We start from the raw sequence: 26,519 nt of genomic DNA, 5'->3' as shown, positions 1-26,519 counted from the left end.
TGTGAAGCATGTTGGGACATGTTAAATGCACCAGACCAAATTGATTGGTTGTTTTGTTTTTAACTGTTGTACTTTTTTTTACCTTTGTATTAACAAAGGTTAACACCATTGTCGTGGCAAAGTGGAGGTAGTAGTAGAAGTGGGAGAATTAAGAATGGTCAGAGATAATATACCTAATAAATGAAAAGTTAGCCAACATTAGAATATTACAGCTAATCCTGGTCACCACACCTGAGGAAGGATGTGAGGGCTCTTGTGAGGGAGCAAATCAGATTTACCCGAATGATTTGTCTGGAGAAAATGTGATTCAGGGGAGAGGTGATGAATGTGTGCATCATTCTGACAGGTTTTGGTCAGGTCAACAAAAAAAGCTGTTCCTTAAATATGATATTGCAATCACGAGCAGAGAGAGATGTAAGGATTGGGCAAAAGATGCAGGAGTGATTTCAGGAGCAACCCATTAGGGCAGCACGGTAGCATAGTGGTTAGCACAATTGCTTCACAGCTCCAGGGTCCCAGGTTCGATTCCCGGCTTGGGTCACTGCCTGTGCGGAGTCTGCACGTTCTCCCTGTGTGTGCATGGGTTTCCTCTGGGTGCTCCGGTTTCCTCTCACAGTCCAAAGATGTGCGGGTTAGGTGGATTGGTCATGATAAAATTGCCTTTAGTGTCCAAAATTGCCCTTAGTTTTGGATGGGGTTACTGAGCTATGGGGATAGGGTGGAGGTGGGGGGGTTGGGTAGGGTGCTCTTTCCAAGAGCCGGTGCAGACTCGATGGGCCGAATGGCCTCCTTCTGCATTGTAAATTCTATGATTGTAAATGGGAGTGTGAGTGATAAGTATTGATTTCCAAGGAAAATTGATGGAGATTTCAGTGAAATAAACCTGCATAAAAGATTAAAACCTTAAATTATTGAATCAAAAAGACCTTCGAAGATAGTGTTGGGACAGAGGATAGGACTAATTGAATTCCTCTAGAGAAGTGATGCCTGCACTCAGAGGGCTGAATGGCCTCCTTTTGTGCTTTTTGACCTAAACAGAACAACAAGCAGAGCCAACTACATTGCCATGGGAACAGAGACTAGAAGATGTGAGAGAGAGTAGGTTCTGGCTGAAGACAGAATGAGGAGGGCGGCTATGGCAGGAATTATTGTCCTTTGGGGAAGGAAATCTGCCATCCTGACCCGGTCTGGCCTACATGTGACTTCAGACCCACATCAATCAGGGATGGGCAATAAATGTTAGCGATACCCACATCCCATCAATGGATGGAGAACAAAGTAACTTTTTGGAGAGATTGATTAGAATGGTTTCAGAGAGGCGGGATGCGCAGAGCCCAGAGAAGCCCAAGGTTTTATTTCTAGCGGAGAAAGGTAAGGGGAAATTTAATACAGATGTTTGAAACCGTGAACAGGGTTTATGGAGTAAATTAGGAGGAACTGACCTCAGTTACCAAGCGTCGGGAACAAAACGACAGATTCAGAGTAAAAGGTGAATGGAAATGTTTTTTGGAAGTGTGATGTGATTTGGAATTTATTTTCTGAAATGATCGAGAACAGATTTCTCAGAGAAACCGGATAAATACTCGAAAGTCAAAAGTCTGTCGAAAAATGAGTGGGTGAGATTAATTGGGCAGCCCCTCTAAAAAGCCTGAATAGGCAGGAGGGGCCGAATGGTCTTCTGCCGTGTCTGACTTTATTATTCTAAGAGGTTTCCAATCTGAAAGAAGCGGGTGTTCCCATTGCCCATCCCTGGATCCTGCTCAATGCGCTCATGGCTGAAACATCAGTGGGAACTTTAGTGTCATCTCCAGCCGACTATCGCTCTGTTTACACCAGGCGGAGGCTCTGAAAATCCGGCCCTGAGTTAGGGGTGAGATGGAAGGATTCAGAATCAGGAGTAAGGACGAAATTTTCAAAAATACTTTTGTTTAAGTTTCAGTAATTGAACGGAACAACATTGCGGATATTAATGTGTCAATTTCTAGCTAATCTTTCTCAATGATCTCCATAAAATCATAATCAAACTATGGAATTGAATGGAATTTTGAAGATGTGGATTTGATCCGTTACATCCGGATCACGGTATGGAATGCACAGGAGGCCATTCAGCCCGTTGTATCCAAGAAAGATTGGAGCAGGATTCCACCATCCCCCTCTCAGATTTCTGAAAGATCAGCAAGGACCTCTGTAGGGCTGGGGGGAGGGGGGAGAGAGAAGACACAAATAGAAGCTCAATTGTAGAGAGGAATTTACTGGACAGAATGAGCTTTCTGATGTATTTTGTTTTAGTTTCTGGGCCAGTGTAGGTGGGAATGTTTCACTGAGCACAGCGCTTGTACGTGGAGCTGACTTGAAGGATCCGGCCTTGACAGAAAGCATCATCTCTCCATAACTCGCTCGCGGAGCTTGTACAGATACAGAAGCTGACTGACCACCTTCGGAACTAATTATTTGTTTGCCCCTGTAACAGGCGGGTGTTCCCACTGCCCATCTCAGGAACCCTACCCGAGGTGGCGAGGACTGAAGTACCAGAGCAAACTTTAGTCCCAATTCACATCACACTGTTTACTCCAGCTGTCGGCTCAAACCACCCACCTGAGTTCGGATAGGGCCCTCGCTCTAGCTGCAAGCTCTGGAGAAATTTGCAATCAAACAAACAACATGTTTAGTTTCTGCTGATTGAATTTAATTACGGACCGAACCACTTTTATAGAAAAAATACTGCTTCTATTCCAGCGATTCTGAGATTTACTAAGTTGAAAATTCTCTTTGCAATGGATTAGCAATCGTGAACTCCCCACCCATATAAAATGTAATGGTAAACACGAGGCATAATGTGAAGGGAGTTCATGTACATAGCTCAATCATACTTTTATTAAAACGGGTAACTATATTTTAATGATTTAAAGATTATTTCTCTGATGTGGACAGTGATGAGACAGAGCAGACAATCCAGAGATAGATGATAACTGTGACTCCACTAACATTCGAATACATGCCAATTGGGTTGTTTTTAATGGGGTTAGAATATGCTGGTTTTCAATCCATTGAATTGATTTTTTTCACACAGACCGAATCGATTCAATGGATTGGAAATCAGGATTCACAGCAGTCCCACGCTATTCACTGATTTAACCCGTCTCCCGGCAGCTTCCTATTTTAATGGAAACATGACCAATAAACACGAGTTTCATTTTCTCCGATGTTATTACAGATTCCCCACTGGGACATGACATTCTGGACAATATTTATAGACCTGTACAACCCAGTCCAGTTTGTCAGTGTTATTTAATCACACAAGGAAGTTACATTATTGAAACACGGTGAGAATTTGAACTCAAACTGACAGATTTATCACAATTACTGGAAACAAACTAACTGGAGATTAATATAAACAGAGAATGATGGAAATACTCAGCAGACCGGGCAGCTCGATAACGGCACTTACTCACTGCCTGAGCCCAAACTGAAGACAGCGGGTATCACAGCAGCAGCTGGTCTCCCACCTCCCCTCCCCTCCCCTCCTACTGAAAGTCAATGTGAGACTCACCGCTGAAAACCATGACAGTGAAATGTCCATCACCGTGAAGAAGGGAGAGGATTCGGGAGGTTTGGGGTGGAAATATTGACAGCTGCTCAATGCAGAACGAACACTAACTCCTGGGAAATTGCAACGATCGGATCGCTTGGAATTTTGTCCTATTATTTCCTACTCGCACCCCAACATCACATGCCATTCTTATTCTCTTCTCACCCCGCTCACTCTTTTCCTTGCCTTCTGGAGAAATTATTCATTGACCCCCTGGAAAGACTCCTCGGACCCCAGTTTGAGAATCACTGAACTGATTCATGTCAAACACGGTGATGTATCGCCACCTTCCGCCTGTGGAGCAACATTACAGGCAGGAAGGTCACCGGCTTCCAGCAGTTCACAGCTCATTCTACCCAGTAAGTTCCTGTCTCCAATTGAGCTTCTATTTGTTTCTTCTCTCGCTCTCCTTCTTTCCCCCAGCCCTACAGAGGTACTTGCTGATCTTTCAGTTCCCAGTTCCCATACAGGGTCTATACCCGGAATGTTAACCTGGTTTCTCTCTCCACCTGTGACTGGGACCTATACCCAGCATTTTACAGCTGGCAGGAGGCAGGGAGACGGTGTGAAATTATGGGATGGATCTGTGAGTGATCTTTAATCCCGCAGATTGTCAGCGGGGCAAAGTTTTCCTCTTCGACATTCTCTCCTGGATTGAAGATGGGAAAGATTCTCTTAGTGAAAGTGTGGAGATGGGAATGTTGTCCACATTGTGAAATGATACCTGTCCCCCCTCATAGTCCAGGAAACCCCCCAATGTTTCTGGGTTTCACACTCAGATTGAGAGGAGTATCAGTGGGGGAGGTGGCAGCAAAATAGTTGCTTCCAGAATCCAGCCATACAGTCCAATATCCGGCCTCAGGGATCAGGGAGATTCCCCCTTTCCTGTTCACAGACTCTCGGGCCACTCCCAGCTCCCACTCGGTCTTCTCCCCCACCCCCACCTCCCAGTAATGTCTCCCTGATGTGAATCCCTCTGCTCCCAGGACACAGGGCCATGGATCAAACCTCTCCGTAGTGTCAGGAAGCGGCTGCCGTTTGTCTCCGAGTCTCACACTGGTCCGGTCCTCAGACAGGATGAGCCGGGGATTCGCTGTGTTCAGATCCAGAGTCACAGAGGCTGGAGCTGGGGGAAAGCAAACAATTCGCTGCAACTTTTAACACAACAAAGTGGGTTCTATTGGCGCATGCTGTCTAGGCCAGAGAATTCCAAACACTGACAGACTCCTGAGGGAAGAAATTCCTCTTCATCTCCACCTTAAATGGATCACCCCTTACTTTGAACCCATGGCTTCTACTTCTTGATTTCCCCCATGGGGAAAATCTCCTTTCTGCTCGGTCAAACTTCCTCAGTATCCTATACTTTTCAAAACGATCCCCTCTTATTATTCTAAACCCCAAAGAATAAAACCCAATCTGGTCTCCGTTTCCTTATATGTTAAACCTTCCAGTCCAGGAATGAGCCCAACAACACTATCTGAACTACTTTATAGAAGGAAATGAAAACGGCGCACTGTATTCTAGGACTTTGCTGTAGGACACTGTTTACATAGACTTTACTGTAGGGCACTGTTTACATAGACTTTACTGTAGGGCACTGTTTACATAGACTTTACTGTAGGGCACTGTTTACATAGACTTTACTGTTGGGCACTGTTTACATAGACTTTACTGTAGGGTACTGTTTACATAGACTTTACTGTAGGGCACTGTTTACATAGACTTTACTGTAGGGCACTGTTTACATAGACTTTACTGTAGGGCACTGTTTACATAGACTTTACTGGAGGGCACTGTTTACATAGACTTTACTGCAGGGCACTGTTCAAATAAACTTTACTGTGCGATACTGTTTATACAGACTTTACTGTAGGGCACTGTTTACATAGACTTTACTGTAGGGCACTGTTTACACAGACTTTACTGTAGGGCACTGTTTACATAGACTTTACTGTGGGGCACTGTTTACATAGACTTTACTGTAGGGTACTGTTTACATAGACTTTACTGTACGGCACTGTTTACATAGACTTTACTGTAGGACACTGTTTACACAGACTTTACTGTGCGATACTGTTTATACAGACTTTACTGTAGGGCACTGTTTACACAGACTTTACTGTAGGGCACTGTTTACATAGACTTTACAGTAGGGCACTGTTTACACAGACTTTACTGTAGGGCACTGTTTACATAGACTTTACTGTAGGGCACTGTTTACACAGACTTTACTGTAGGGCACTGTTTACACAGACTTTACTATAGGGCACTGTTTACATAGACTTTACTGTAGGGCACTGTTTACACAGACTTTACTGTAGGGCACTGTTTACATAGACTTTACAGTAGGGCACTGTTTACACAGACTTTACTGTAGGGCACTGTTTACATAGACATTACTGTAGGGCACTGTTTACATAGACATTACTGTAGGGTACTGTTTACATAGACATTACTGTAGGGCACTGTTTACATAGACATTACTGTAGGGCACTGTTTACATAGGCTTTACTGTAGGGCACTGTTTACATAGACATTACTGTAGGGCACTGTTTACATAGACTTTACTGTAGGGCACTGTTTACATAGACTTTACTGTAGGGCACTGTTTACATAGATTTTACTGTAGGGCACTGTTTACATAGACTTTACTGTAGGGCACTGTTTACACAGACTTTACTGTAGGGCACTGTTTACATAGACATTACTGCCGGGTACTGTTTACATAGACTTTACTGTAGGGCACTGTTTACATAGACTTTACTGTAGGGCACTGTTTACATAGACTTTACTGTAGGGCACTGTTTACACAGACTTTACTGTAGGGCACTGTTTACACAGACTTTACTGTAGGGCACTGTTTACATAGACTTTACTGCAGGGCACTGTTTACACAGATGTCCACGTGTCCGTCCTTGGCCTGCTGCAATGTTCTTGTGAAGCCCAGCGCTGGATGGATTCTGGTCAGGGACCTGAGGGGTTAAACCTGGTCCCTTTTCATTTTCTCACGGGTTTTGCTGGCTGGGCAGCATTTTTATTACCCACCCACAATCGCCCTGTTGGCACAATTGTTTACTGTGGCTCAAATCAAAGCCAGATGAATAGTAAAGCAGTTATCGAACCTGGTACATTGATGGAAAATCTTAATTGGTAAATAATTTCCGCGTGATTATGAATTTCAGTGTGGGACTTTCCAGCTAATCTTTCCCAATGATGATCAGGGAAAGCTTCATCAAACATTAGATTGGACGGAATTAATTTTCAACGTGTGGATTTGGTCAGATCCAAGTACAGTATCAGAATCATAGCGTGATCCCGGATAGAAGAAGACAATTCGGTCCATTTTGCGTGTGATATTTCAAAGACAGGAAATGTTAATGGGCGTGTTTAATGTGGAATTATTTCTTGCAACACATAGACTCTGGCACTAGGGGGCAGCGGTGCTCTTTGTAACAATGACAGACTGTTCATTCTCTTCTGCAAGAACAATCTCCCCAGAAATCAGCCTAGACCATTGTCACCGCAAGGAAAATATCTCCTTCCTTCATTAAGGAGACCAGAACTGTACACGTATTTCAGGTGTAGTGTGGGTTCTCTATATTTGCAGACAGATTCCCGTTGTAAATATTTACCCAGAGGCAGCGACAAACGAGGACTGCAGCAGACCTTCCCAAAGCAGAGATTTGATGCCAAGACTGAGAGCGATCCCATCCGATTCCTCAGTTATCCAATCACTTGTTTTCTCCCATTCCTGTACTTAAATCGTTCTCTTGGTGCAAAAATGCCCAGAGGTCAATCAGATTGATTTTTTGTAGCACAATCCAGAAACAGCTTCCGCATTTATCAACTCTGACACAGGAATAGGTGATCCTAATGAATAGACATTTGTCACAACATTGTGTATATTAACGTGACAGTTTATAACTGACCTTTCCCAATGATGGTCATCAAACATACAATCAAATAATGGGATTGAATTAAGTCAACTTTCAAAATGTGGATTTGATCCGATCCGAATCTCAGTGACGCAACTATCACAATATGATGTCACAATGGAAAGAGACCATTCGGCCCATCGTGTCTGTGAACCTTCAAAGACACTCCCCATTTCTCGGGCTGTTTTTAATGGGGAATTCTTTCCTGCAGCACCGACATTCTGTCAGCAGGTGGCAGCCGTGCTCTTTGTAACTGTGGAAGGTTTGAGTTTACATGAAAACGCAGCAAATATTTTACTCACATAAACAACACACAAAGTAATAATGACACGAATGACCAGTCAGTCTCTCTTCGGTGGTGCTTGCTGAGAGTTGGAGTGAAGAGAAGGGGGTGGTTGGTGGGGGAATGTGGGGTGGTTGCTGGTGTGGTCCAGGACACCGGGAAAAGCCAGGACAGAATATTGTCGTGGCTGGAAATCTGAAATAAACACAGAAAATGCTGGAAATGCAGGTCAGAGAGACAAAGAGACAGAGCTACATCGGTAGAGAGACAAACACAGTTAGCGTTTCAGGTAGTTTATTACTTAGTTACACCAACACATACAGAACATTTCATTACAAACGCAGAAGGTGTAAAACCTGCCTTTTAACATCCACCATTCTCACTGTGTAAAGTTCCAAACACTCCTTCCAAATGAAACACTGATTAATTATATTTATTTCAATTAAATATCCTGTATTTGCTGTTCAGGATGTGTCTCCTCTACCCTGGGGATATTAAACAAAGCCTGGCTGAGTGTTTTACAGACACCTCCATTCAGACTGTAAGTATGATCGTGAGATCCCACTCACCAGTGATTTTAATTCTCTACCTTATACCCACTCTGAACGTTCTGTCCTTGGCCTGCTGCAGTGTTCCAATAAAATTCAACACAAACTCAAGGAACAGAACCTCATCTTCCCAGTGGGCACTTTACAGCCTTCTTGACACAACACTGAGTTCAACTATTTTAGATCACAATCTCTGCTCTCATTCTCCACATGTTCATTCGGTTGGTTTATTTATTTTTCACTTTTTTTCTTAATTACTTTACTTTGTATTTGAGAGGCTGCTAATATGTATTTTACACCCTCTCTAGTCTCACCTTTTTTTTCTTCCTTGTCCCTCTGGCCTTTCATTATGAAACCTGTAATCTGTCCTGTTCTCCACCCTATTACAGACCTTCCCTTTTGTTCTTCTTCCCACCCTCCCCCTTTCACTTTCCCAACATTTATAAGATTACCATCTAACCCTCACCCTAACAGTAATCCCCTTCACTTCCTCAAAATATCTGACATTAACATGTAACCTTCACCCTAACCCTCACCCTCATCCAGACTCTGGATCTGATCCTCACCCTGACATTAATCCCAATATTTCTAACTTTTCTCCGTTCTGATGAAAGGTCCCAGCTGCAAGCATAAACTATGTTTCTCTCTCCACAGATGCTGCCAGATCTGCTTATCTGTACATAAGGGTCAGTGTAAAGTCCAATCAGGAAGTGGGATATTCAGTTGTGTTCAAATTAAGAGGATAAAGTGCGTCTGTAATTTAAAGTGTAAGTTTCCCAAAATACTGCATAGTCAAAGACTAAAAAAATTCGAGAGGAAATAGACCAGTGTGTTTTAAGCAATACAGTTAAAATGCTCTGATACAATCTCCTGATCACTCCGTGAAGTTGTTCAGGCGAGTCAGCAGCGCAATAACATTGAAACTGTATGATGTGGAGATGCCGGCTTTGGACTGGGTGAGCACTGTAAGAAGTCTTACAACACCAGGTTAAAGTCCAACATGTTCGTTTCAAACACTAAAAGCTAGTGCACTGCTCCTTCCCCAGGCGAATGAAGAGGTATGTTCCAGAAACCGATTGAAACTGAAAGCAGTTTGAATCAGGAAGTGCTGAGTGTGAACATGGCTCTCAGACAGCAGGTCCAGAGTTTGACCGAGGAGACAATTTGTCCCATTTGTCTTGATTTCTTCACTGATCCGGTAACACTGGATTGTGGACACAACTTCTGCCACTCCTGTATCTCCCAGTGTTGGAAAAAAAAGGAGGTAAACTCCTGCCCAAAATGTAGAGAGGAATTTCCGGAAATAAACCTCACGGTAAATCGGGCCTTCGGGAATCTGGCCGAGAAAACTCGAAAACTAAAGCTGAATCCGAAAAAGAAGGAAAGTAAACTTCACTGTGAGGAACATCAGGAAGAACTGAAGCTGTTTTGTGAAACTGACAAGAAATTGATCTGTGTGATTTGCAGAGATTCGGGGGAACACAGAGAGCACCGCTTCCTGCAGATTAAAGAAGCTGCTGAAATCTACAAGGTAAAAGGGAAAATATTTTATAAACCGATACGTTTTATCACATTTTCATGATCTAACACTTTCATTCTGTAATTTTATTTCCCAATCCAGGATCAGCTGAAATCTTCCTTAGTTTCTCTCACTATGAAGAAATCGGAGGTTCTACAAACGGAACTGAAACAGACACGGAAGATTTCTGAAGTTAGGGTAAGGTGCTGATTTTCTGGGATCTCGGTTAGTTTTGTTCCCTTTATCGCGGGACATTAATTATGTTTCACATTACAATTGGTAGGAACAGTCGAGCAGTCTGCAGACCCACATCACATCCGAGTTCAGTAAAATGCACCAGATTCTCACTGAGAAAGAGCAGCGTTTACTCAGAGATCTCAGGGAAGAAGAGGAGAGGTTTCTAGAACCAATGGAGAAAAACCTTCGAGAGATTCAGGAGAATTTGAATTCTATTGAGGAGAAACTCTACAAGTTGCAGAAACAGATGGAGCAAAAAGACGAGCTGATATTTCTGAAGGTGAGGGAAGATATTGCGGGTCAGTTCAGTGAAACTTCACAGTCACAAAGTAACTGGTGATAACTGCGAATTAATTATAGAAGTTACTGAATAAATATAAACATAATTAAACTGAAATTGTTTCCCTTCCTGAACGGTTCTGCAGTTGGGAACTGACGGCTCCCAAACTGTCTGCAGATTCCCGGGAATACCTTTAACCTCCTGAGAATAAATTTTCTGGATCTATTTTTTGCCCAAGTTTAATTTTCTCCTGGAACTCCCATTGTAATCCAGTTCCAGTTCCATGTTGTGAGTGTGTGGGTGTGTCTGGTACGGTGTGTGAGAGTCACTGTGTCTGTGAGCGGGACTGATGCTCAGTTCCAGTTTATTTGACTCTCCACAATCTTCCTTCCAAAATCCATCACTTTCCACTTCCGTGTGAAATTTCATCTGCTCTGAGTCTGTTCATTTCACCAGCCTGTCTAACTCCTCCTGAAATCTGTTACTGTCATCCTCACTGTTCCTCATTCATTTCTTTCAGAAGGAAGCTGGTCGGAAGAGAAGGTAGGACATGCTCTTGACTGAAACTCTGCAATTTGATACAATAACTCAGTAAAGTGTTCTTCTAGATTTATTTCTTGGTTGTCATAACTTTAAATGGTCGTCCATCGGGCCATGAAAATGCGGCGTATAGTTCACTGCCGAGTATTTTATAATAACGATCTTTATGTCCGTTATTAGACAGTATTAGATGTTCCATAACTGTTCTACAACATTGTATAAATGACAAGATGTCAGGTAAATAATACAGTAAGAAGTCTTACAACACCAGGTTAAAGTCCAACAGGTTTGTTTCAAACACGAGCTTTCGGAGCACGGCTCCTTCTTCAGGTGAACAATCGTAAATAATACAACCTGGTTCCCAGGCTGGAAGTGGTCACTTGCCTGATGTTCGCTGTTAGTGTCTGTGACCTTCCGACTGACCCTGAGAGAGCCGCACGGTTGATGTATCCAAGGAATGGGTCATCCATGTCCCTGCATGGAGCCTGAGCAACCCGAGAAAGTCAGACGTTAAAGGGGGAACGAGTTCTATTTTTATTCTGTAATATAAACTGGCTCTGTGTCCTTAACAACAACAACAGCAAAGACTTGTATTTATATAGCGCCGTTAATGTAATATAAAGTCTAAAGGAGGTTCACAGGAGCATTAAATATCACAAATTGACAGAGACACATGAGGAAATATTAATACGGATAACGGAGGTGGATCTTAGAGAGAGTGATTGAGGAAGAAAGAGAGAGAGAGGGAGAGGATCAGGGAGGGAATTCCAGAGCTGAGGATCTCGGCAGCTGAATGTTCAGCTCCCAATGGGGGAGTGACTAAAATCAGAGATATTCAAGATGCCAGTAGAGGAGAGCAGGATTCTCGGCGGGTTGTGGGATCAGTTATTAAGGGTTGAACATTAAGTTCCAGATGTTTTCAACCTTTGTCTTTATTCTATAAACTTTGTTTGTAAAACAGCAAGTGGACAGGCTAAATGGTTCTCTTCCCCTGTGATTTGTGATATCCCGGTAACTAATATGTTATCAGACTGTGAACCTTTTTCAGGACATGGGGGTTTCCATTCTCTGTCTTTGAATTTCCAAGTTATCCCTTTCTCAGTTATAGAAACGTGATTAATATTCCACTTTGTACATTTTCGCAATCATCAGAAATGCTGAAAACGTGACCATTTGCATATGTTCTAAATTCTTCTAACAAAAATAAATTTATTCCATTTTTTTAACATCCAGGATTAGTGATGACCATTGCACACTCTCAGTATTTGCTGCCGCCCTGTCTATCGGAAAGTTCAAAGGCCCTTTACAGTACACAGCGTGGAGAGAAATGATCAACTCCATTAACCCCGGTAAAACTCTTCTATTAATTTTCCTGATTTTAAATCCAGTTGTGAAGGGACTAAAGGGTCTCCAAGGTCCCAGATTAAATATTCACTTTGTCGGTTGTTAATCCTCGGGAGCCTCTCCATTCTCATATTTTACTCTCTGTGGGTTCCTCTGGATGAGTGTCTGGGGTTACAGTGGAGCCGTTTTGGGGTTACAGTGGAGCCGGGAGTGCAGGAGGCGAAAGAGGCCGGTGTTCTGGCCTTTGCGTCCCTCGTAGCCCAGTGGAGGATCTTGCTCCAATGGAAGGATGTGAGGCCCCCAAGAGTGGTGGCCTGGATCAATGATATGGCGGGGTTCATTAAATTGGAGAAGGTGAAATTGTCCCACAGGACATCTTCCCAAATGAAGCCATCAGCTCCGTGTGTCAAAGCAGTGAAGGGATCTGTATAACCAGAGGAATAGAGCACCAATCTCAGGATGGGAAACCCAATTTGACGAGGAGACAGGACTGGTCCCGTCTGTCATTTTGGGGAACATTTTTTATCATTGTTTATCGGGAAGGCATCCAGACATTAGAGAGCTAGTGTTAAACAAGTTGGGCAGCACGGTAGCATTGTGGATAGCACAATTGCTTCACAGCTCCAGGGTCCCAGGTTGTATTCTGTCTGTGTAGAGTCTGCACATCCTCCGCGTGTGTGCGGGGGTTTCCTCCGGGTGCTCCGGTTTCCTCCCACAGTCCAAAGATGTGCAGGTTAGGTGGATTGGCCATGATAAATTGCCCTTAGTGTCCAAAATTGCCCTTTGTGTTGGGTGGGGTTACTGGGTTATGGGGATAGGGTGGAGGTGTTGATCTTGGGTCGGCTGCTCTTTCCAGGAGCCGGTGCAGACTCGATGGGCCGATTGGCCTCCTTCTGCACTGTAAACTCTATGATAATTAAACGACAGAGAATCTGGTTGGTGGAATTGGACACCTTCATCAAGAGGAGGGGCTGCAGAAACTGTGAGTCTGCACTGGATAAGGGAGGGAGTGTGGTGATCTTATTTAAATGTTCATGGGTCAAAACAGAAGGAAGAATGTAAAAATCCACAGGTTTAATACAGTCACAGAGTACCGATCAAAGTAGGTATAGTTTTAAATCTAGAATAGGGAGTTTGGATTGAGTGAGGTTGATGTTTTGAGTGACTCCATTGATGGAGCAGGTAGTGAACCAGTGAAGCCGCTGCTCACTCTGTGAATTTGCTCAGAGGCCCAGTCCATTCTGAGGGCTGATCTTCACAACAATATCACTGTCCACTTTCCCACGGGTTTGCAATTTGGGAAGATGTCCTGTGGGACAATTTCACCTTCTCCAATTTAATGAACCCCGCCATATCATTGATCCAGGCCACCACTCTTGGGGGCCTCGCATCCTTCCAATGAAGCAAGATCCTCTGCCGGGCTACTAGGGACGTAAAGGCCAGAACACCGGCCTCTTTCGCCTCCTGCACTCCCGGCTCTACCGTCCTTGCTACCCCCTTCCAAAACTCCCCCAGTGCTGGGCATGCCCAAAACATATGGGCGTGGTTCGCTGGGCTCCCCGAGCACCTAGCACACCTGTCTTGCCCTCCTCTTCCCACTTATGCTTCAGCTCCTCCACCAAGGCCTCATTTACTCAATTATGCAGTATACATCCGAAATTCTCCCTTCTCCAACCCACACCCCCGAGAGCACCCTATGCCGTACCCCACGTGGAACCCCTCCACCTGCCACCTGGCAAACGCCCCAACCTGCATGTACCTAAACATGTTCCCCGGGGGGAGCCCAAACTTCCCCTCTATCTCCCCAGACTCTCGAACCTCCCATCCACAAACAGGTCCCTCAACCTCCTAATACCTACCCTGTGTCAGCCCAGAAATCCACCATCGATACTCCCTGGAACAAACCGGTGGTTCCACCGTATCGGGGTCTCCATCGAGCCCCCCACCTCCCCCCTATGCCGTCTCCCTTGCCCCCACATTTTGAGGGTAGCCCCCACCACGGGGCTCGTGGTATACCTCGTTGGAGGGAGCGGCAACAGCGCCGTTACCAGCGCCTCCAGGCTCGTGCCCACACAGGACACCATCTCCATCCTCTTCCATGCTGCCCCTTCCCTGTCCATTACCCACTTACGCACCATCGCTGCGTTGGCAGCCCAGTAATACCCACAGAGGTTGGGCAGTGCCAGCCCCCTCCTATCCCTACCCCGCTCCAAGAACACCCTTCTCACCCTCGGAGTCCCATGCACCCATACAAATCCCGTAATACTCCTGTTAACTCTCCTAAAAAAGGCCTTCGGGATAAGGATGGGAAGGCACTGGAACAGGAACAAAAACCTCGGGAGCACCGTCATCTTGACGGACTGCACACTACCTGCCAGTGACAGCGGTAACATATTCCACCTCTTAAACTTCTTGTGAGGTTGAGCTTATGCAGAGCCCCCCATCTCCTAGCCACCTGGACTCCTCCCTGCCTGCTTCAGTGAGAGCCTACCAATCCCCTCCTCCTGATCCCCCCGGGTGCACCACGAACAGCTCGCTCATACCCAGGTTGAGTTTATACCCCGAAAAGCCCCCAAATTCGCTGAGAATCCTCATCACCTCCGGCATTCCCCCCCACTGGGTCCGCAACAGGTCGTCCGCATAAAGCAACACTCGATGCTCCTCCCCACCCCGCACCAGGCCCCTCCAGTTCCCCGACTCCCTCAACACCATGGCCAGGGACTTAATTGCCAGCGCAAAGAGCAAGGGGGACAGGGGACACCCCTGTCTCGTCCCCCGGTGCAGCCGAAAGTACTCCGACTTCCTCTTATTCGTGGCTACACTCGCCATCGGGGCCTCATAAAGCAACCTCACCCAACTGACAAACCCCTCCCCAAAACCAAACCTTTCTAACATCTCCCACAGATACCTCCACTCAACCCTATCAAAGGCCTTCTCCGCGTCTAATGCCACCACTATCTCCGCCTCCCCTTCCGCAGCCGGCATCATAATGACATTCAGAAGCCTTCGTATGTTGATATTCAACTGCCTTCCCTTTACAAACCCCGTCTGGTCCTCGTGAATGACCCCCGGCACACAATACTCTATCCTGGTAGCTAAGATCTTTGCCAACAACTTGGCGTCAACATAGGCGAGATTGGCCTATATGACCCACACTGCAGAGGGTCCTTGTCCCGCTTAAGGATCAAGGAAATCAGCGCCCGTGACATAGTTGGGGCAAAGCGCCCCCCTCCCTTGCCTCTTTACAAAGGTCCGAACCAACAGTGGGCCCAACATGTCCGCATACCTTTTATAAAATTCAGCCAGAAACCCATCCGGCCCCAGTGCCTTCCCTGACTGCATGCTCCATATCCCTTTAACCAGCTCCTCCAGCTCAATCGGCGCCCCCAGTCCCTCCACCTGCCCCACCAATCTCACCCTCTCCCTCTGCTCTCCCCTCTCCCTATGGGTTTGGATGGAAATCAACTACCCTATAACCACCGCCTTCAATGCCTCCCAGACCGTCCCCACTCGAACCTCCCCGTTATCGTTGACCTCAAGGTACCTCTCGATACACTCCCGAACCCTCCCGGCCACCTCCTCGTCTGCCAACAGCCCCACCTCCAAGCGCCAGAACGGACGCTGGTCCCTCTCCTCCCCCAGCCCGAGGTCCACCCAGTGCGGGGCATGATCTGAAATGGCTATGGCAGAGTATTCAGCATCCTCTACCCTCGAAACCAGCTCCCTGCTCAGGACAAAAAAAATCAATCCTGGAATAGGCCTTATGCACATGGGAGAAAAACGAGTATTCCCTGGCCCTTGGCCTTGCAAACCACCAGGGATCCACCCCTCCCATCTGATCCATAAACCCCCTCAACACCTTAGCTGCCGCCGGCCTCCTGCCTGTCCGGGACCTGGATCGATCCAATGGGGAATCCAGCACCGTGTTGAAATCCCCCCCATGATCAGGCCCCCCGCCTCCAGATCTGGAATGCGGCCTAACATGCGCCGCATAAACCCCGCATCGTCCCAGTTTGGAGCGTAAACATTCACCAGCACCACCCGCTCCCCCTGCAGCTTACCACTCACCATCACATACCTCCCGCCACTGTCAGCCACCACATTTAACGCCTCAAACAGGATCTTTCCCACCAGGATAGCCACCCCCGGTTTGTCTCATCCAGCCCTGAATGGAATACTTGGCCCAGCCATCCCTTCCTCAGTCGAACCTGGTCCGCCACCTTCAGGTGCATCTCCTGGAGCATGGCTACATCTGCCTTCAGCCCCTTCAAGTGCGTAAACACCCGGGCCCGCTTGACCGGCTCGTTCAGCCCCCTCACATTCCAGGTTATTAGCCGGATCAGAGAGCTCCCGTCCCCCTCCCCTGCCGACTAGCCATAACCCATCCCCTGCCCGCCACTGGCCAGCGCCCCCCGCTCGGCCTGTTCCCACGGCAGCAACTCCCCCCCCCCCCAAGGCTAGGACCCCTCCTAGCTACGCCCCCCCCCCCCCCCCCCCCCCCCCCCTCCATAGCACTCCCGTGAGCCAGCTAACTTCTGCTGACCCGGTGACTCCCGCCACACCTCCGACCCCTCCCCACGTGGGGCTACTCCTCCCCCTCTGTGCCCATCAGCAGACCCCCCCCCCCCCCCCCCCCGGCTCTTGCACGGGAAAGTAACAACCAGCAAAGGCCCGCGCTTCTCAGCCCCGACCCCGCCCCTTTCACCCCGCAGCGCGGGAAACCAGAGGAAAGCCCGGGCTTTCGCCCTGCCCAACCCCGCCTCCTCTAGGGCAACTCCCATTGCCGGTCCCCACCGCCAGCTCCCCGCACTCCCAATGCACCTCCCTGCCCGAACCCGTCCACCAGACCCACACCAAAAGACACAAAGACATCATCCCGCATGAAACAAAGAACCCTCCCTCCAAAAAAGACACAGTTGCATTTACATACAAGACTCCCATCCCTTACCCTCAGTTTGAGTCCAATTTTTCGGCCTGCACAAAGGCCCACGACTCCTCTGGGGACTCAAAGTAATTGTGGCGGTCCTTGTAGGTGACCCACAGACGCGCCGGCTGCAACAAGCCAAACTTCACACCCTGTTTATGGAGCACCGCCTTCGTCCGGTTGTACCCGGCCCTCCGCTTAGCCACCTCCGCACTCCAGTCCTGGTAGATCCGCACTACCGTGTTCTCCCACCTGCTGCTCCGATCCTTCTTGGCCTACCGAAGCACGCACTCTCAGTCAACAAACCGGTGGAACTGCACCAGCACCGCCCGCGGCGGCTTATTCGGCTTGGGCCTCCTGGCCAGTATTCTCTGGGCCCCCTCCAACTCCAGGGGCCCCTGGAAGGACCCAGCAGCCAACAGCGAGTTCAGTAAGATGACCACATAGGTCGCCAGGCCCAGGATCCGTAAATTCATCCACCTCGACTTGTTGTCCAGCTCCTCGAATCGCTCCTGACACTTTTTGTGGAGCGCCTCGTGCATCTCCACCTTCCCCGCGAGGGCCGCGGTCTCTTCCTCCCTTTCGGAGGCTTGCTGCTGCAACTCCCGGATTGCGGTCCCCTGGGCTGTCTGAGTCTCCAGCAGCTTACCGGTGGTAGCCTTCAGCGACTCCAGCAGCTCCACCTTAAGATCCTGGAAGCAGCGCCGAATAGTCTCCTGCTGCTCCTCTGCCCACTGCCTCCACTCCTCGAGGGCTCCACCAGCCGTCATTTTGTTTTCTTTCCCCCGCTTTTCCAGAGGCGCTGCCACCGCTTTTCTGCTCACCCCACTCCTGGTCCGGACCATAGAACCCTGGGGATCTACTGCAGGCCCCTTCCCACGTCGGGATTCATCGAAAAAGCGCCGTTGGGGGCCCTGAAAAGAGCCCCAAAGTCCGTTTCTAGCGGGAGCTGCCGAACGTGCGGCTTAGCTCCACCTAGCCGCAACCGGAAGCCCCGAACCAGTGGAATATTGTTGAGGAAAAGTCACTCTTGTAATGTAGGAAGTGAGGAAACTAATTTGTGAACAGCAAGATCCCAGAAACAGCATTGTGAGAATGATGAAGTGTTCTGTTTTGATGATGTTGTTTGGGGCAGCACTGGTTAACACTATTGCTTCACAGCGCCAGGGTCCCAGGTTCGATTCCTGGCTCAGGCCACTGTCTGTACGGAGTCTGCACGTTCTCCCTGTATCTGCGTGGGTTTCCTCCGGGTCCTCAGATTATCTCCCACAAATCCCGAAAGACGTCCTGTTAGGTGAATTGGATATTCTGAATTCTCCCTCTGTGCACCCGAACAGGTGCTGCAGTGTGGCGACTAGGGGATTTTCACAATAACTTCTTTGCAATGTTAATGTGAGCCTACTTGTGACAATAATAAAGATTATTGATAAAGTTTATTGGGCAGGACACAGAGAAAATGATCTCCTCACATCATTTCCGATGGAGTTTCCAGAGCTCACCTTCAGGCTAGTGATTCAACCATTCTACAGACTGTTCCTCTGGGTGGGGCTTCACCATCCAGGGGAGGATCAAGATTGTATTGACTCCCATCTGCATCAAATGTCTTCAGTTTGTGTCGACAATGAAGCTTCTTCTTGTGTTCAGTGTGGGAACACTGGATACATATTTTGCAGCTGCTGCATAAATGCAGAGGGTTTGGTGGGATTTGGGTAGTAAGTTCTGAGAGTCATTTTGGTCTCCTCACTGCTCCGTTTACTGTGTTAATCTGGAAGATTCTGAAACGTAAATCACTCCAAATAGTTTATGTGGAGGGTGTCAGAAGTAAGCGCTGAGTTTTTGCCTGAAGAACCTGGGTCATTGCCTGTGAGGCAGGATTGGATTTGGACCAGCAAACGGCAGGTCAGAATGGCCTTGAAGGTGGATGGTAAGGGAGCAATCCCCACCCTCCCTCCAGCTTTGTTATCAGGGGAAGCCAGGGTCACCTTGTCTACACTGGGCAGCTTGGACTTTGTTGGATCTGTGGAAAATCGGGCCTGTTCGGACATTGTTATTAATGTTATTTAGCTTAATTTACTCAATTCATTAACTTTGGTCCATTCCCATGTATAACACACTGACCGGGGGGGGGGGGGGGGGGGGGGGGGGGGGGGGGGAGAGAGAGAGAGAGAGAGAGAGAGAGAGAGAGAGAGAGAGAGCAAGCCTTTGAAACTCCTCTTTGAGGTCCTGGTGCCTGGGGAAGCAGTCCAGTGGAAAATCGAGATGTTGTTCATCCTTAGAGATGTTCCAATGGTGAGAGAGACAAAAGGAAATGTCCGGACTCGAGAAAAGCAAATAGAATCTGCTCCTGCTGCTGATGATCGGGGTCAATATCAAAGAGGGTCTCCAAGAGGTGAAGAGTCAGCATGACTCGCTCTTTGCTGCAGAGGCTCCAAGATTATCATTCATTCCAGACTCTGCTCACGATTCATCTTCCACAGGTTACAGAGAGAGAGACAGAGTGAGACAGAGACAGAGAGAGAGGGAGAGACAGAGAGACAGAGAGAGATAGAGAGAGTGAGAGAGAGAGAGAGACAGACAGAGAGGGATAGAGACACAAAGAGAGAGACAGAGAGAGAGAGAGAGAGAGAAAGACCGAGAGAGAGCGAGAGAGTGAGAGACAGAGACAGAGACAAAGAGTGTGAGAGAGTGAGAGTCAGAATTAGAGACAGAGAGAGATAGAGATAGAGAGAGTGTGTGTGTGAGAGAGAGAGAGAGAGCTCTGTGATCAACAGCCTGAAAGAAGAAGTCGGTTCAGTGAAATCATCGCAGTCTGACATACTGAGGATCAGCAAATCCTTTTGAGCCAGATTGTGCGACATGAAGCCCACAGACAACACGACCCCGTCCTTAGCCTCAGTAGCCTCTTCACTAACATGCCCAGCCGAGGTGAGTGTCTCTGGGATGGTGGAGGGTGTTGGAGACGCTGTGACGGGAAGTCAGTGTCATCCTCCGACCCGAGCTCTGGTGTATCCTGGGGTCGGCCGGAGGGCTGGTGTCCGAGCTGCTCCCATCACTGCCCGGCTCACTCGGGGGCTCCGGCTGTGGCACTGGCTGGGGGCGGGGGACGCCAAGTAGACCCACTCCATCCCCAGCAGGACTTGCAACACACTAGTCAAAATGCATGAATAGACCGCGGGTCGGGGGGGTGTGGTTGGGGGTGAGGGTGGTGTGGGGGTTTGGGTGCGGGTGGGGGTGGCAGTGGGGGTGGTGTTCACACAGGTGTCATGGATCTGCAACTCAGTGGGGTCTCACTTCCTCGCCCGTGGCTGCACTCCACCTCGGCGACCGCCCATTCCTCGGGCCGCTGGCCACTACCAGGGCCCTCTGCTCTGCCATGGTGAGGGGCCGCAAGTCTCATGGTTCCCCTCCTGTCCTCGCCCGCTCCCGGCCTTTTTGTGTGGCCTTCTCCTGGGTTGGGGGGGCAGGGTAATGCCAGGGGCACAGTGCTGCCTACTCACCCTGAGGAGGTTGTGCAGATTTTTCTGCACTGCCGGCCGGTCCGGACTATGTTGACCCCGGCGCTGACCTTCTCTGCCACCTGTACCCAGGCACGACGAACAGCGGCGGCTGGCAGCCTTCTTCCCGGGCCGGGGTAAAGGGTCGCCCTACTCTCCTCCACGGCTGGGATGGTGTGTGTCGGGGGTGGGGGAGAATTGTTTCTGTGCGGCTGCAGCTTGTCAGCCTCCTGAGTGTCAAATCGGAGCCGGCCAATCCCACACCATTTTCCATTAGAATCAATTGTGTTCCACGTGGTGCCGGTGCGAGCCCCTTAATAGCAGCAGAATCGGTGCAGGTGCGGCGCCGATTGTTCTGTCGTGGAAGTCCACGGATTCTCCGTTGGTGTCAACACTTAGGGCGGGATTCTACATTGCCCGACGCCGATATCGTAATCAGCCATTGGATCCCTTTTGCCGCTGAAATCAGTGGCGGCGCCTGTTTTCGGATGCTCGGCCCCCTCCAAAGCGGCGTGATCGATGAGTACGCCGCACGCCGTTGGCACGGCCTCAGGACTTCACCCTAAGTCCCTCCCCCGATACTCTGCCCCGATGGACCGATTCCCAACTGCGTGGGCCACGTGTGCTCTGAGGTTTCGTCAACCTCGCGTTGCGGCTGCGGACTGTGTCCAGCGCCGTCACATTCGTGGGGAGGGAGCCGTCCCGCTGGCCGGGGGAGGCGTCAGCGGGGCTGGTGCAAGGGTGGTGGGTGGGGGGGGGGGGGGGTGTGCAGGGGGGCACTAACTGGTACTCCAGGTCCGCGCGCGGCCGGCGCCATGTTGTACAGCGCGACTTACTGCAGGTCATCGCCGGGCAGATGTGCGGCCACGGACCTGGCAATTCTCCGGGTGTTTATACCGGGAAGGCCGAGCGTGGCACGGCTGCTAACCCCTCACCGGGGCGGAGTATCGGTGCTGGGGCTTTGCCGAGTTTTTTCATCGTAAAACTACACACTTCCTCCGGACTTAACCTCACAATCGGAGAATCCAGCCCTTAGTCTCAGAATCGGAGAATCCAGCCCAGGGTTTTTGGTGTGTTCCAGCAAAGTTTTCTTGTTAATGATGTTTCCCTATTGTTTTTATGTGAGAGTATAAGATAGCGAGTATTGACTGTTTGCTTTGATGACCCATGAATAGCAAATTGCTTTTGGTGATTTCAAGTCCTGGAATCTTCTGACTTTATTCTCTTACTAGGTCAACTAACAAAAAGGTTTAATGGTCCTTAACCAAAAAATAACCAAATTTGGGGGTTATTGTTCCGGACTGTTATGAATTTGGGGATCTGCTCTGGTATTGGGTCAAGAGAAACTGCAGAACTGCAAATGGATCTGGGTGTCCTGGTGCAAGATTTACAAAAAGTTAGTCCACAGATACAGCAAGTGATTAGGAAAGTAAATGAGATGTTGTTGTTTATTGCAATAAAATATAAAAATATACAATTATTGCTGCAGCAATCCTTAATGCGGTCACATCTGGAGCAGTTCAGTGAAGGTTCACTCGCCTGATTCCTGGGATGAAGGGGTTATTTTATGATGAAAGGTTGAGCAGGTTGGGCCGATACCCATTGGGGTTTAGGAGAATGAAAGGTATTCTTATTGAAACATATAAAACGCTGAGGTGATACACCACAAGCCCGATGTGACGGCGGCACTGAGGGTCTGGGGTCAGTGGAGGGGGCCTCAGTTTGGACCCCGATACGGAACAATCATAGATTTGCTCCGGGCAAGATAGACGGGGGGTTTCAAAGCTGGCACAGGGCAGGCATTAGAAGGATGGGAGACGTGTTTATCGATGGGACTTTCCCTAGCTTGGAGGCACAGAAGGAGAAATTCAGGCTGCCCCCTGGAAACGCCTTCAGATACCTCCAAGTCCGCGACTTTCTCAAAAAACAGGTGGGGACATTTCCGCTGCTACCCCCGCGTAGGAATCAGGACAGGGTGGTGTCTGGCATCTGGGTAGGAGAGGGGAAGGTGACAGGCATATACCAAGAACTGCAGGAGGCGGAGGAAGCCCCAGTGGAGGAACTGAAGGGCATGTGGGAGGAGGGGCTGGGTGAGGAGATAGATAAGGGCCTGTGGGCTGATGCCCTGGGCAGGGTAAATTCCTCCTCATCATGTGCCAGGCTCAGCTTAATTCAGTTTAAGGTGGTGCAACGGGCTCACATGACGACGGCGAGAATTAGTAAGTTCTTTGGGGTGGAGGACAGTTGTGCGAGGTGTTCAGGGAGTCCAGCGAACCACGTCCATATGTTCTGGGCATGCCCGGCACTTAAAGAATTCTGGCAGGCCTTTGCGAGGGCTATGTCCAGGGTTTTGGACACGCGGGTGAAGCCGAGTACAGTAATAGCGATCTTTGGGGTGTCAGAGGATCCGGGAGTGCAGGAAGCGAAAGAGGCCGAGGTGTTGGCCTTTGCCTCCCTGGTAGCCCGGAGACGGATCTTGTTAATCTGGAGAGACTCAAAACCCCCGAATGTGGAGACCTGGGTTAGCGATATGGCTGGGTTTCTCAGCCTGGAGCGGATAATCTCGAAGTGTAAGTTTGCTTGTGTGTGTCGGTTGGACACCTTCAGATGGCAGAATCCAGCAGAAGGCTCTGCACCTTCAACATGCCTTTTAACAGATTCTGCTACAACCGAATACCATTTGGCATAATCTCGGCATCAGAGGTATTCCATTGCATCAAGGAACAGATGATGGAAGGAATAGAAGGGGTTCATGTCTACATTGACGATATCATAATCTGGTCCATGACATCAGAAGAACATATGTCGTGACCCAAGAAAGTATTCCAACGCATACATGAACATGGCCTCAAGCTAAACAGGTCCAAGTGCTGTTTTTGGACATCCACGCTGAATTTCCTGGGCGGTCAGATTTCACAACACAGTGTGCGCCCGGATACAGACAAAGTCAAAGCCATCGAGAAAATGATAGACCCTGAGGACAAGAAGGCAGTACTGCGCTTCCTGGGTATGGTCAATTTCTTGGCAAGTTCATCCCGAATTTGGCCACACATACCACAGCGCAACCTGGTGAAAATATCAACTGCCTTTGAGTGGAAGACGGAGCACCGAACAGAGTGGCTGGAGCTGAAAGCCAAGCTCACCATGCACCCATCCTGGCCTTCCGAGACCCAGACCGGAAGACCAAGCTATCCACAGATGCGAGTCAGGATGACATTGGGGCCGTGTTGCTTCAAAGAGGCGACATATCTTCCTGGGTACCAGCAGCATACGCGTCACGGGCAATAACACCCACTGAGACCAGATATGCGCAGATTGAGAAGGGGTCTTCTCACCGGCATCCTCAAATTTCATGATTATGTCTACGGCCTGCCGACATTCACTGTCGAGACGGATGGTCCACATCATCCAAAAGGACCTGAACGACATGACACGTCGCCTGCAGAGAATCCTGCTCAAACTCCAGAGGTATGATTTCAATTTGCCGTACACACCTGGCAAGGAGCTCATCATCCCCGATGCATCGTCCCGCTCCGTCAGCTCACCCAGTGACCCACTGGAGATCAAACAGCTCACCTGGGCGTAGAAAAGTGCAGCCGCAGGGCCCGGCAAGCTGTCTACTGGCCCGGCATCAACCAGGACATCACGGACATGGTCCTGAGCTACGAAACCTGTCAGAGGTTCCAACCAGCATAGAGCAAGGAGACGCTCCAACCACATGACCTAGAGACCTCTCTGTTAGCATTGACTTATTCCACGCGAATGGTGCGACTACATCTTAATCATCAATTATTTTTCGAATTATCCTGAGGTGCTGAAGCTGCCATGCCTCACCTCACAGACTGTCATCAAAGCGTGTAAAGAAACATTCTCATGGCATGGCATCCCAAACACCGTCATGAGCGACAATGGCCCGTGCTTCCACAGTCGTGAATGGTCCACGTTTGCCAACAAACTTATTCCATTCGCGTGGAATAAGTCAATGCTAACCTTGGACCACGTTTGCCAAGAGCTACAATTTCAGCATGTCACCTCCAGTCCGCACTATCCACAGTCCAATGGAAAAAGGGGTGCACATCGTTAAACACCTCATTCACAAGGCCTTGGACTCTGTTTCTGACATACACCTTGCACTACTGGTGTACCGGGCGACACCCTTGTCCACTGGCATGTCGACAGTTCAACTGCTGATGAACCTGCGGACGACGCTTCCAGCCTTACACCTGCCCAACCCTGATCACGTCCCGGTGTTGCACTCACACCCTGCCTCTTTCCACAGACTGACATCAAAGAGTGAGACAGGGTGATCAACAGCATCACACCCCAGCACGTGGCTCAGAGCAAGCTAGTACAAGGCTGAGTTTCTAGAGAGTCGAACTCATTTGAGAACTGTGTCAATAGATCAATAAACACGTTGAACTCATTTCAAAGTCTGGAGCATCCTTTAGTTAAGACTGCATCAAATCGCGGGCAGCACGGTAGCATTGTGGACAGCACAAATTGCTTCACAGCTCCAGGGTCCCAGGTTCGATTCCGGCTTGGGTCACTGTCTGTGCGGAGTCTGCACATCCTCCCCATGTGTGCGTGGGTTTCCTCCGGGTGCTCCGGTTTCCTCCCACAGTCCAAAGATCTGCATGTTAGGTGGATTGGCCATGATAAATTGCCCTTAGTGTCCAAAATTGCACATAGTGTTGGGAGGGGTTACTGGGTTATGGGATAGGTGTTGACCATGCGTAGGGTGCTCTTTCCAAGTGCTGGTGCAGACTCGATGGGCTGAATGGCCTCCTTCTGCACTGTAAATTCTATGATAATCTATGAAATAGCAGCCTTTGTTGTTAACACAACACCTGTCACTTCCTGTTCTCCCTGCTACACCCTTTATTTCTCAACCCTCTCCCAATCTCTCTGTAATCCGGCTTCCACACTCTCAAACCCTCCAGTTTTCCGTTACCCACTTCTGCCTCACTTTCACTCCATTCTCACACTCTCTCTTTCCTTTCCTGCTCTCTCCCTTCACCCACTCCCTGGCTCTGCTGCTCTGATTCCTCTCCTCTGAACCTGACCCCTCCGCCCCCTCACCATTCTCTTCCTCACCTACCCCATTTGTCCCTCTCTACCCCTCCCTCTCTCTTCTCTCCCCCTCCCTCTCTAAATCACTGACTGTGTTATTTTAACTTTCCCCAGCTCCAGCCTCTCTGACTCTGGATCTGAACACAGCCAATCCCCGGCTCATCCTGTCTGAGGACCCAACCAGTGTGAGACTCGGAGACAAACTGCAGCCGCTCCCCGACACCCCGGAGAGGTTTGATTTCTGGGAATGTGTCCTGGGATCAGAAGGATTCACATCAGGGAGTCCTTACTGGGAGGTGGAGGTGGGGGGTGAGATTTGGTGGTGTCTGGGAGTGGCCCGAGAGTCTGTGAACAGGAAAGGGGGAATCTCCCTGAACCCTGAGTCTGGATTCTGGATTTTGGGGTTGTTTCCCGGAATTGGTTATTTTGCCGGCACCTCCCCCTCATGGACCCCCCTCACCCTGAATGTGAATCCCGGGAAGATTGGGGTTTTCCTGGACTATGAGGGGGGACAGGTGTCATTTTACAATGTGGACAACATGTCCCATCTCCACACTTTCACCCTCACTTTCACTGAGAGAATCTTTCCCATCTTCTTTCCGGGATGGAATATTGACAGGAAAACCTCTGCCCCGCTGACAATCTGCGGGATTAAAGATCACTAACAGATCCATCCCATAATTTCACACCGTCTCGCTGCTTCCTGCCGGCTGTAAACTGCTGGGTGTGGGTCTCAGTCACAGGGGGTGCGGATGA

The 26,519-nt window shown here is 48.9% G+C and overlaps 1 protein-coding gene across 1 annotated transcript in view; it reads left to right on the top strand.

Moving 5' to 3' along the window:
* The window catches only part of LOC119976479 (nuclear factor 7, brain-like), a 106,771-nt gene extending 80,252 nt beyond the window's left edge, over positions 1-26,519 (top strand). The window contains exon 14 of the mRNA XM_038817016.1: positions 25,878-26,519. Within this exon, the coding sequence (XP_038672944.1) occupies positions 25,878-26,428 (551 nt within the window). The 3' untranslated portion in view covers positions 26,429-26,519. The remainder of the gene's footprint in view (positions 1-25,877) is intronic.

The sequence above is a fragment of the Scyliorhinus canicula genome, chromosome 13 (genome assembly GCF_902713615.1).
Source record: "Scyliorhinus canicula chromosome 13, sScyCan1.1, whole genome shotgun sequence".
Lineage (NCBI taxonomy): Eukaryota > Metazoa > Chordata > Chondrichthyes > Carcharhiniformes > Scyliorhinidae > Scyliorhinus > Scyliorhinus canicula.
This window is presented reverse-complemented; position numbering and strand designations above follow the sequence as displayed.